Source organism: Channa argus, chromosome 17 (genome assembly GCF_033026475.1).
Source record: "Channa argus isolate prfri chromosome 17, Channa argus male v1.0, whole genome shotgun sequence".
Classification (NCBI taxonomy): Eukaryota; Metazoa; Chordata; class Actinopteri; order Anabantiformes; family Channidae; genus Channa; species Channa argus.
In genome coordinates, this window is record NC_090213.1 from 10,043,186 (window position 1) to 10,055,528 (window position 12,343).

Genomic DNA, 12,343 nt, shown 5'->3' on the forward strand with positions numbered 1-12,343 from the left:
GACCTGCACATGCACGAACACACATGTTCTTATCCATCACCTAGAACATCCTGTGTGTGAGGTAATTGGTTCCATGGTGAGTTACGCTTAATTGGTGCATAGCTGTGAATAGCACAGGTATTTCAAGGAAGTAGCCTGGAGCCCATATTAAAGACAGAAAGAACCAGAGAGTAAAATACATGCAGAAACTCTCACTCTCTGAGATTTAGAGAAAGAGCAGAGCAACACTGAGAGTGGTGCTGTTTAACTGTTAATTTGTTTTCCATAGTCCCTTTCTCGAGTGACTCCCATTTCTATGAGATACCATTGGCCAGCTGCGTGTCCAAATGAACCTGATAGGGTAGACATTCACACAAAAAAGCAAGCTGAAGGGATTCTGTAAAGCCTACATCCTGAGGATTGCTGCAGTAGACTAAGCCTCCAACCACTGAAGCCACACAAATTTAACAGTGTACAAGAATAGAGGCTGTAGTCTACCTAGTTGTAGTGGAGTCTCATTATTATAATGGGAACGGCACATGGCATAAAGTTTCAGCTTGTGCTCTGAAAATGTTCAGTTGTAATGTTTTGCCTTGGCTTGGAAACTTTCTTTTTATTCTTCATCTGAACACAGACAAACCAAAACACATGTAAGACTCAGATGCACTGTCAGTATTACCACTGTTTCTTTGCATTGCCAAGTTGCATTTGCATGGTTCTGTTTCCATGCTGCATATAATCCCAACCTCCGCATCAGCATAATGATGGTAACATATGTTGTGTCTGTGCATTACATGGTAAAGAGATAGCATACATATGGGAAAAACCAATGGACCGAAAACTAGATTAGCCTGATGCGCTTACTTTGTGTGAAATATTATTACTTTAAGTGTCCATAACGGTGCTCTTGTTTTATGGGCTAATAAATCTGAATAACCACTAAGTGTAAATTATAATGCTCAACAATTCAATTTAAAAGACTTGTAAAGTATTATCACTTTTTGGCAGTGCCTCAGACTCTGAATTATGACAATGTTTAATACTTACTCAGGTTGACTCCATGTTTTATTCCTTTTAACTCTGATTCCTCTAGTGATGGATGGGCAGACCGCTACGAGGTTGTAGAGGGTTATGAGCTGGAAGCAGAGGGAGGAATCACCATGAAACTGCAATCAGAGTTTGTCAAGTCCTTTGATGACTACTACTTGAAATTGCATCTAGATGCCAACACCAGGAACCCCTGGTTCCCAGAGTTCTGGCAGTACCGTTTCCAGTGCCGCCTGCCGGGTCACCCACAGGAGAACAAGAACTACAAGAGAATCTGCTCCGGTGGGTGACAAGCCAGAAAATCCCATTTTTGTTGTTTAGATAGGCAAACAATTGTATTTATTATTATGTCTCTTATTAATCCTGTTTTGCTTATTAATTTTTAAATTTTATTTAATTTTGCTGTCAGTGACAACAAAAGGCTACATTTCAAAGTGCAAAATTATTGAATAATAACAAAAATCCGTATTTATCTCTGTCCCCCACTGAATATTCATTCCTTTTGCTTTCAGAAACATGATCACGCTAAACTGAGTTTTTGAATTGTTAGTTCTAAATGACTCAAAGTCCAAAAGTAATTAAACACTGCCACCAAAATTACATTAAAAGAAATTCCTCAGCAATGTTTTTAATCAAATGGAAAAATATAGTAAATCGCTAGGATACTGAGTTGTTGCAATAGCAGAGCAATACAGTTATTGGTGTTTTTCTTCATTCTCTGTAACACACTTTAATCTTTTTTCCAAAGACCTACAAGGTGGTAAGTGCATTTTTTTGCCACTCTTATGTTATTATTTCCTTTTATTAAAAATGCACCTGCACTACATAAGCACTGGATTCCTCCAAGACAGGAAGAGTTTGACTGATGCTTTGCTGAACACTGTAATTTCTTAATACTATAATTTAGTAAAATGGCTGGATATCTTTATCCTGGAAGTCCCAGGCGCTCACTCAGAATGAGTATTGCATCAGTCAAACTCTATTGTCAAGCACTGGGCTTGGTCTTAAAATTAAAAAGGTGGAAATGGCTTTACACAAAAGAATGGCTCACATAGCGTCGCACATGCCCAGCTGAAACATGTCAAAAAAGACATTGCTGTACTAAGACACATCACACCCTTTGTTTCTACTCTGTATGCATGTTGGTGTCATAGATTAAAAATGATAGGATTTTAAATGCACTGTCTAAGGAGGCAAAAAAAATGTAAATCTATTTCTAAACATTGAAACACAAAAAAGAATATTTTTTACTTTTGCATAAAAATTTCCATTCTTCAAAGACTAAGGTCTCACTGTGGGACAGTGCCTTTAGGTGGCTGACAGTGAAGTGCAACTTACTGTCTACAGCCTTTTACAGACTGCGGTTGTTCTCCACATCTGTTTCCTTTTGCACTTATTAGACATCCTGTTGTAATTTCCTGGTATGCTAATATATTTTGCTGCAAAAGAAGTTCTATTTTGCATTTAAGTCTCTATCTGTGGTTCAAATTTTTATAATGCCTTGAAGAGAAAATGCTTGAATTTATTTACAGCACAATATTTCATATGTTTTTTTATTCCCACCAAGCAGCTGCACTTCAAATACAGCACTTAACACAAGGCAAAGCGTTTGATGTCCCCTTCTTTTCCCTTTCTAACAGGAAATGAAAGTCTGCATGAAAACTATGTTCAGGATAGTAAGATGGGCTTTGTCATCAATGCCATCTCTGCTATGGCTCATGGCCTCCATGATATGCACAAAGAATTGTGCCCGGGGCAGACAGGGCTCTGCGAGGCCATGGACCCTATCGATGGCAGCAAGCTGCTGGACTACCTCCTAAAGACATCCTTCAGAGGAGTGTCAGGAGAAGAGATTTATTTTGATGAAAATGGAGACACCCCAGGAAGGTAAGAGGATAAGGAGGGCAGAAAAGATCTAGAAGAAGAAAAGTGGAGATATAGATTTGAACTTAGTATTAATCTGTGAATTGCTCTCATCTCACTCTCTCACTCATTTGCATGTTTGCTTATGCACACATGTGTGAGCTAATCTTTAGTATGAAAGGATGTAATTAGTTTGGACTGGAACAGATTCCACTTTGGCGGCCACTTTCATCTCTCCCTGACAGTACACAGCCGTGTCATTTGTCCGTCAGCTAGAGGTCAGTCGGTGCACATCCAGTTACCAATTACCACTATAAAAATGAGGCCACAATTTTCACTGTCACACTAACAGTTTTTGTAACATCACTTTGTGAGCTGTTGATAGGAAAACAAGGTTTGAACCCTTATCAATAAATTACCTGTCACTCTCCTGTGCTCAATTTCCACTACTGTATCACCTTTTCCTTCACTTGTATGTGATTTTAAACTGTACAGCTACTGTTGTCTTATTTTTCTTTCTCTCATACTAATAATTTCCTTTCTCTCTGTCCACCCAGGTACGACATTATGAACCTACAAAGTGTGGGTGAAGGTCGTTATGATTATATAAATGTGGGCTCATGGCATGAGGGCATCTTGATGATTGATGACTACAAACTGTGGTTGAACAGCAGCGACATGGTCCGCTCAGTTTGCAGTGAGCCCTGCTCAAAAGGGCAGATCAAGGTAGGATTTCAGATCCGCTTTGAACAAAATCTTCAGCTTTAAATAAACTCTGCCAGTGCTAATTTAAAAAACCTGAAGTCTCAAAAATCACTATTCATTAACAATGGAGAATTTGCTGTCTGGCTCTGAAGAAAATTGTCTAAAACTGTCAACTGCATCAAAAACAAATAATATTATATCAGTAAAGTGTCAGGGTTTATTCAAATAAATATCTGGATTTTTAATGCACAACATTTAGTAGTAATTGGGCTTTCAATTGTAAGAAAGCCAACACAGGTGGCGTAATTTTGCTGGATCAGGAAAAGTGTAACAGCATAGTAGTGTTTTAAGTCAAATGGTAATGTTAGATGATAATAAATTGCTCTCATGCCTTAAGGGTGCTATTATGTCACACTATCACTGTGCTAGTTTGGTAGAATTTGCTAGATAGCAATAAACACAAAGTACAAATTCTGATAAGGATGGGAATCCTGTTAATGATGGAGATATAGCATGTCAAAAGTTAAAGCATCACCACAGCTTTGTAGTTCCTCCTGAAGGGGATAAATAAATGTGTAACTGAAACTTTATTGCCATTTATGGTCTATGCTGGTGTGGGATAAAAGAAACAGAGTTTGCAGTAAGTTAAGAAATAATTTCCTTTTAAGACCAATAGATAGTTGAAAATACAAGAAGGCTGAAGATACATGGTTTTATCTATTTCCTTAAAGACTTAGAGATAACGACCGGTTGTCAAGTGAGAAACCGGATGACTCTGAAACTCTGAGACCTTCTGTTGAGGTGGAGCTGGGAGAGGTGGTACAGTAGCATATAAAGTAACTCTAGGGTGGTCAATAACAAGAGTGAAATTGCTTAGATAAATTTAGTAGCTATATGTTTCTCTCAAATGAGCAGCTTGGGATTTTTCATTTTTAACTTAAGTATATTTTGATTTATCTGTTGAAATGTTTTCTGTCCCCCATTCTTTGTCTCTGTGCCTCCTGATCTGGGTGCCCTGAATGTCTACTTGTTGTGGTATTTAGTATTTTTCTAAAAGAACAACACTAATACATTTCAAACATGACTGAGGAAGAGCAAAGAAAACATCAAAACCCTTAAAGCTAATCAGTGTATATTGTGTCACACAATGTTAGAGTTTACACAAGGTGCAAAAATGAATTCCTGTGCTGTTCACCCTGCCTGACTCAGGAGACAGGCACTTTGGGACTCTGTAATAAATACTGCTATTAAGACCAGTTTGTAGAAGTAGAAGTGCCTTGATTTGCTTCATCTGGGGCTGATTGTTTTCAGTCTAGCTATACACTAAGTTGCCCCGAGGGAGGGTGCATCGTCTCTCCTTGCTGCGCACGCTTCCCCCTCTATCTGCTTTGTTTCCTGCCCCACTTATCACCCTGCTTTACATATCACAGTGCTGATAACGGCATCTGTGGGAGCAGAATGTAAAAGCAACTAGCCTCGTTTCATACAGAGTTTGCCTGGGGCACAAGCAAAAAGGACGAAAAGGAGCAGCCGAGGCGTATCCCCATCTTTGATATCCCCTTGATGCTGATTCCTTATTTAGGTTGCGTCGTTTGATTTGTGTTATGACTGGTTACTAGATGTCTGTGACCCCCTCATTGTTGATGTCTGATCTCTCTGTGTGCAGGTGATTAGGAAGGGTGAGGTGAGCTGCTGTTGGATCTGCACCACATGCAAGGACAACGAATACGTTCAGGATGAGTTTACCTGCAAGGCATGTGAGCTGGGATGGTGGCCCGATGATGGCCTGGCAGGTAAGAGAGACACAAGCAATCTACATCTGCTTTCATGAACAATATTCACCCATCTGTGTTATTTTGTACCCTTTAACCAACCCACATACATTATGGCACCCATTTCACGTATTTGCTCCTAGCTACCCTACCTTTTGTCTGCCCCCTTGTCAAGACATTTATATTTTATAACATCAGTCTCACCCAAACACCACAAGCCCTCTCTCTTTGACTATTCTATGCTGTTGAAAATCAACCTCCCCCCATCAGCCTATTCGTACTTCACACCCTAACACCTCCTTTCGCCGAGGCTTTTCATCATCCACATCCTATGACCCGTCTCTCTTTCCCAACCTTTACACTACTCTTCCCAAATGTGACACTGCTCATTTCCCCTCCTCCTCCTGTTGTGACCCAGTGTGTTGTTTTGACAGCGATTTTAGAGTTGAGAGCAGCTCTCAGTTCCCAGGTGTAAAATCCCATTACTGCCACCAGAGGCTTGGGGATACATTTCAGCAGCCTGTCGAGGAAGAATCTCTCCCTTCGCTCTCATTACATGTCTCTATCTGGAGAATGCTAGCAGAGTGAGTTAGCGTCTTATCCACAGAGCGAAGTTGTTCTGTCCACATGTTGACTGGTGCTCATTTGGCGTAGGGTTTTCTGTTGTATTTCAATATTTCCAAAAAATAGGCTGGCGACCTGTCCCAATGACAGGTCCCAATCTCACCCAGTGACAGCTGGGATAGGTTTCAAACACCTCGCAACCCTGAACCCTATAAGTGGTTACAGATAAAGGATTGATGGATGTTAAAAGTCAAAGATACATTTGGCAAGAGAAGGTGTACAACAGAAGAGTGGGCCGTTTTGTTTTGTTGTAAGGATATGGCAGTATAGGTTTTAGAAGAATAAAGCATTTGAAGATTTTGTAAGAATGGATCCAGAAAAGTGCATTTCATCTTTGCCACCCATGAACATTTGCATGCAGTGAGGCTGATGCCTTGTCAAGTTAAGCTGGGTGGGTGGTCAAAAGAAAACAGGTAACAGTTTCCTGCAGTGTGCTTCATACATTTTCCCTTTCACTGAAACTCGGTGTGATTTGCAGAAGTGCTTTTAAATAATACCCCATTGTAACAATTGGTTTACACCTCTAGGTTCATATAAGTACCATTTTCACTTTGTGTTAAAAATACCAAGGCCTCTTGAGGCAGCATGATTTCTCATAATTTGACACATTAGAAGTAAGTTTGCCAACCACAAACGGTTCCTCCATGCACAACCTTGCCAGTGATGGCAGTGCCTGTAATGCTATTAGCAGCTGTGTGTAATTTATGGAGCGTTAAACTAGGGAAGTCTAGAGATGTCAGTTTACTCCCATTAAGCTCTGCAAACTTCTTCTGTCTGCTTGGATGACAAATATTCAACTAGTGCTTGTGACACGGTTGACACACATTCCCACATTTGGAGTAACGTGAAAATGAGAGAAAAATCTGACAGAACTGCAGCTTCGGGAGGTATATGATGACACATGCAAATGAGGTTCTAAGCAATTTCAGGCCATCCTGGATGACTCTGATCTCTGCTACACACCTGACTTCTCTTGAGTCTGCGAGACTGTGTTGCTCTCTTTTATACCGCCTCCCCACCGTCTGCTCATCAGTCTTTTTCTCTGTTTTGATACACTTTTCATTCACAGAAATCTGCTATAGATGCAACAAATAGTTTATCTGACATCTGCTCTGCTCTTCCTAGGCTGTCAACCACTGCCTCTGAAGTATCTTGACTGGGCAGATGTGGAATCTATAGTGGCAGTCGCTTTCTCCTGTGTGGGCATCCTGATCACCTCCTTTGTCACCTTTGTGTTCATCCAGTACCGTGATACACCTGTGGTTAAGTCCTCCAGCAGGGAACTCTGTTATATCATCTTGGCTGGTATTTTCATGGGTTACATCTGTCCATTCACCTTAATTGCTCGGCCTACAGTGGCCTCCTGCTACTTGCAGCGGCTGCTGGTGGGCCTTTCATCTGCCATGTGTTACTCTGCCCTGGTCACTAAAACTAACCGCATCGCCCGCATTCTGGCTGGCAGCAAGAAGAAGATCTGCACCAGGAAGCCCCGTTTTATGAGTGCCTGGGCCCAGATGATCATCGCCTTTATGCTCATCAGTGTGCAGCTAACTCTGGAGATCACACTCATCATTCTGGAGCCTCCTGAGCCTATAAAGTCATACCCAAGCATACGTGAGGTCTACCTCATCTGTAACACCAGCAACCTAGGCATGGTGGCGCCACTGGGCTACAACGGCCTGCTGATTTTGAGCTGCACTTACTATGCCTTCAAGACACGGAACGTCCCAGCCAATTTTAATGAGGCTAAATACATTGCATTCACAATGTACACTACCTGCATTATCTGGTTGGCTTTCGTTCCCATCTACTTTGGCTCCAACTACAAGATCATTACCACATCGTTCTCTGTCAGCCTCAGTGTAACAGTGGCACTGGGATGCATGTTCACACCTAAGATGTACATTATCATTGCCAAACCCGAGAGGAATGTCCGAAGCGCCTTCACCACGTCTGATGTGGTGCGAATGCATGTTGGAGACGGGAAGTCTGCGGCTCCATGCGGGAGCAACAGCTTCCTCAATATGTTCCGGCGGAAGAAGCCTGGATCTGGCAATGCAAAGTGAGTGACCTTTGAAGTTGGTTTTATCTTGTTATATTCTGTGTTTTGTGTGATGGTGAAGATGATGAGATGCGTAAGCACTCAAATGTAGTGGTGAACTGTCTGTAAATTAAGTTCTTTTAAAGTAATTTACCATCATTAATTGCAAGTAAAATGTAAATGCTTTTAAAAAAAATCTTATCAGAAGAATATTTGAGTGTTTACACATGATCTTTTCAGCACCCAAGCTGCTGTGTGTAAAACTAAACTGACGGTGAACACTGGTATATGGCGCATTCCCCTCCTTGATGGAAGGAAATCTGGGAAGTGTACCAAAACTTAACACATATACATGGTGGGACGTTTTGCTGTCGTTGATTTAAAGCTCATTTACACATTTAGATTTAAGACTTGCATTTAACTTTTTTGAGATCCACAGCAGTGACACGTGGACAAGTGTGTAAAGTAAGGAGTGGGGCAGAGTATGAGACTGATCCTAATATGTTTACGTGTTGTCTTTCACCCTTGCTATGCAGCCTGTTTGCCTTTCTTCTGACCCTTTAATGTCCTGAACAGAGCAGCATATTGTTTGCAGAGTGTTGAGGCTGGCATATATATTTTGGCATGGGGGCTCATTCAACTCTTTTCCCTGGAGAGCTGCACTGCCGAATGAGACATTCCCATATTTACATATTTAAAAAAATAGCAATTTAGACACTCACCAGCCAGTTAACAATGAATTGATCATAAAGAATATCAATCAGATTGTCCAAAGGTACTAAAGCTGAAATCCATATTTTCCCACACACTTTAGTTCTTCTGCAGCAAAAGAAGTTAACAAAGTTTGTGTGTTTTTAATATTTATCCACTGCATTAAATTATGTATTTTGAGGAGTTTTCTAAAAAAAAAAAAAAGATCAGTAAGTAATCTATCATTGGCTTGTTGGCTCTCAGTCTGAGTTTGATGGGTGGTCTTATTTGTTTGTATGGCTGAGTGATGCACAGTATCTGATGACTTTAATATTAACATTTCCCTGCTTGAGCCCGTCAATCCTGAGCTGGCATTAGTACAAAAATGTTTGTGACATTGCAGCTCTCCAAGAAGGAGATTTGCCACCCTGCTGCTTTTGGTTTATCCTGACTTAACCTCACATTTAACTTTTCTCAGCATGAACGCCCCTCCCCTCTTCCCCTCCCTAACTAATCATGTTAGAGCCAGTCCCAGCTCCTTCTGCACTAAACTCTGTGTTGTCTTCAAGCCGGTTCAGGCACCAACAGATATACTTACTCCAAGTGCATGCATCCTCATTTTAACTATAAGCAATAAGGAAATGGGCTTGGTGGTCCCTAATTCTGTAAGCTAAATGTTTAAATCAATTTGAAGATCATAATGCTGTCTGCAGCACATTATGAGTCACTTTGTTTGTGCCCAAGTTGATAAAACCCCTTACCAATTTTGCTAATGTCAAGTCATGTGGTTCAAAGGTGTTTTAACATGCATCAGAAATGTTGAAATGCTACTGCTCTGTTGTCTTACGTTGCTGCTATATTGATGTTGTTTTTCTGCCTCCACCTCCCGGTTTCCTGTCATAGTAACTTGGGTCTTTATCTCGTTCATAGTTCTAATGGCAAGTCTGTGTCATGGTCTGAATCAGGTGCAAGACACCCTCAGAAGGGGGGGAATGTGTGGCACAGACTGTCTGTGCATGTGAGGAAACAGGAAGCCGGCTTGAATCAGACGGCGGTCATCAGGCCCCTAACTAACACCCCCGACCCGCACAGTTGCGAGCCCTCCACCTACGACCTTGACACAGACCCCCATCCCTCCCAAGAACCGCCTGGCGCTAAGCCTCTGTACAACCTGGAGGAGGAGGATGACGAGAGAGACGTACAGCGCCCCCTCTGGCTGGAGTCCGATTTAAATAAGCCGGCTTCTTATTTGTCCGCTCACTTAACAGGCTGCACCACAGACAGCTTGCAGGGGGCTGTGGTGGACACACACAGCTCCTATGTCCCTGAACTGAAAGACCACACTGCCAGAGGGACAATCCCTGCCAATGAGCCCTTGGGCATGATACCCTCAAAGCTTCCTTTGGCCCCACAAGTGGAAGTCTTTGAAGAGGAAGGTTCACAGGACGAGGAACTGGACCTCCTGCACAGCTACATTTATGATGCCAAGGATGAGGGGGAGGAAGGGGAAGGCGAGGATTTAACTCAGAACAAGCCAGTACTGGAGGATTCCTTAGCATTGTCTCCTCCCTCCCCCTTTAGAGACTCAGTGTGTTCAGGGGAGTCCATCAGTGGCTCCCCCATCTTCGAATCGATGCTCGGTATCCACCCGAGCACAATCTACACCTCAAACATCCTCCGGGACTTTGCACACAGCTCCTCAACACTGTGAGAGCAAATCAAGCACTGACACTGCAGCTGTCTGCACAATTTTATATCACACACAGGCATATCCACATACAGGTACACACACACACACAGAGATACATACACAATTATTTAACACATTATTTACCAAGTTTTACCAACATTTTTGCTCTATCATTGGCTTGCTTGCATTTCTTATTTTGCTTTTATCAGTAAGGGATTAATCAGGACTATAAGTAGAAAAACACCAGGAATAGTCCGTGAGTGCTTACATATTTGAAGGGCTGTCTGTGCACTAAGCCTTTCTGTAAAAGCTAAAACTGAGAAAAGTGGCAAAACTAGCTCTCACGCCAAATTAAGAGGAATTAAGCAACACTGCATATTATAATAAAGGTCATAGCTGTGGTTTTCATATTGACAGTAAAATAGAGTGGTCTGGGAAAAACAAAAGTTAAGAGAAACACATTTATATATATATATATATATATATATATATATATATATATATATATATATATATATATATATATATATATATACACACACTCTATGGTACTGTAAGACACAACCAAACCGGCTCTGAAGGACTGCAATAGCTCAAGTGCATTTGGTGCCAGTTTTGATTAGCTTTGGTCCTCTCCCTGCACATGTACAAGTCTGTTCATGTGTGTAAGTTGCTAAAGCATCAAAAAAGGTTTTGCTCTTCGTGTTTTGCCGTTATTAAATATAAGTGAGACCTCATTTCAATTAAAATGCTACAAAACAATAAATTACCAGGAAAAGTGCAGTAAGTTGGTTGAATAATGTTTCTATTTTGCACGGTTTGTTCAAACACAAAAAAATTATTACTCAATTCTACTGAGGATTTGCGCTGTGTAATATATGATATAGATATAATGTGCCAATCGAAGTTGTTATCAACCTGCATCCCTGCTAATCAGTTTTTACAATGTAGCTGATTCAGGTTAGTGTAATTGTTGATGATGACAATGAGGCTTTACGAGCATGGGATGTGACAGAAGAGCAACTTTTGCTTTCCATGCCGTGTTGATATCGCTTTTCTGAGTTTGCTGTGTCATTGTAATGGAAAACACAGTACTTGTACAAGTTCTCAAAGTTTGTAATACTGTTAAGCCATCTCTTGTTTTTTAAACAGGTGGTATGTTTGTAATACTGATAAATGTTTCTATATTTAGAATATCAGAAAACAGAAAAAAAATGTTTCTATGTTTTAAAACTCTCCACAGACTACTTGTCAAGGAGCAGTGTGTTTGGTTTTTGGGTACGTAAGTTTTAAACTAACTTGAGTTGACTGTATCCTCTTAATAATATTCTATTTGAGAAGTAAACAATGATTAGTTGCATCTTGTAAAGAGAATTTACATGTTTCAATTTTGCTTAATTCTTGCATTATAAACCTAAGTAGTTTACTTGAGGTTAAGTTTGTTAGTTCTTTATCTATAAGAATGCAAAGGATTTTAGAGTAAAATACTATACAGTACATAGTGCAATTGTATTGTATTTCCAAATGTTTTTTAGTCTCTTATAGTGTTAAAGTCTTAAAAGTTGTTAACTGATTTTAATCATTGTAAAATATACAAGAGTGCCACCTGTTTCAACATTGTAAAATCTAGAAGAAATAGATCTTTTATGTTTTGGGTAAGTTGAACAATGCTGTAAAATAAAAACTATTTATATTAAGAAGAGTGATTGCTGCCTGCAGTGCCCAGCAAACGGCGCAAAACCCTAAGGCTGATTAACATCGGCTTAGACTGCTGTTCTCTAGGATAAAGTCTGAGGGCCATTGTTGGGGCCCCTAACAGAAGATGGAAGCAAATAAGTTCCAAATCACATATTGGGCTCGTGTGTTAGTACAGACACGTAATGAATCCCAGTCTCCATGACCTCAAACTGTTTGTTTAAACAGGGAGCTGCA

At 40.6% G+C, this 12,343-nt stretch overlaps 1 protein-coding gene across 2 annotated transcripts in view; it reads left to right on the top strand.

Annotated features, from left to right (window-relative positions):
• grm1a (glutamate receptor, metabotropic 1a) overlaps positions 1-12,111 on the top strand; it is a 28,193-nt gene extending 16,082 nt beyond the window's left edge. The window contains exons 4-9 of one of the 2 annotated variants that reach the window (XM_067482603.1): positions 1,073-1,308; positions 2,667-2,913; positions 3,447-3,615; positions 5,261-5,387; positions 7,116-8,052; positions 9,652-12,111. In XM_067482603.1, coding sequence (XP_067338704.1) covers positions 1,073-1,308; positions 2,667-2,913; positions 3,447-3,615; positions 5,261-5,387; positions 7,116-8,052; positions 9,652-10,432 — 2,497 coding nt within the window. In that variant the 3' untranslated portion in view covers positions 10,433-12,111. The remainder of the gene's footprint in view (positions 1-1,072; positions 1,309-2,666; positions 2,914-3,446; positions 3,616-5,260; positions 5,388-7,115; positions 8,053-9,651) is intronic. The other variant, XM_067482604.1, reaches the window with a different exon arrangement.
• The last annotated feature ends 232 nt before the right edge of the window (positions 12,112-12,343 follow it).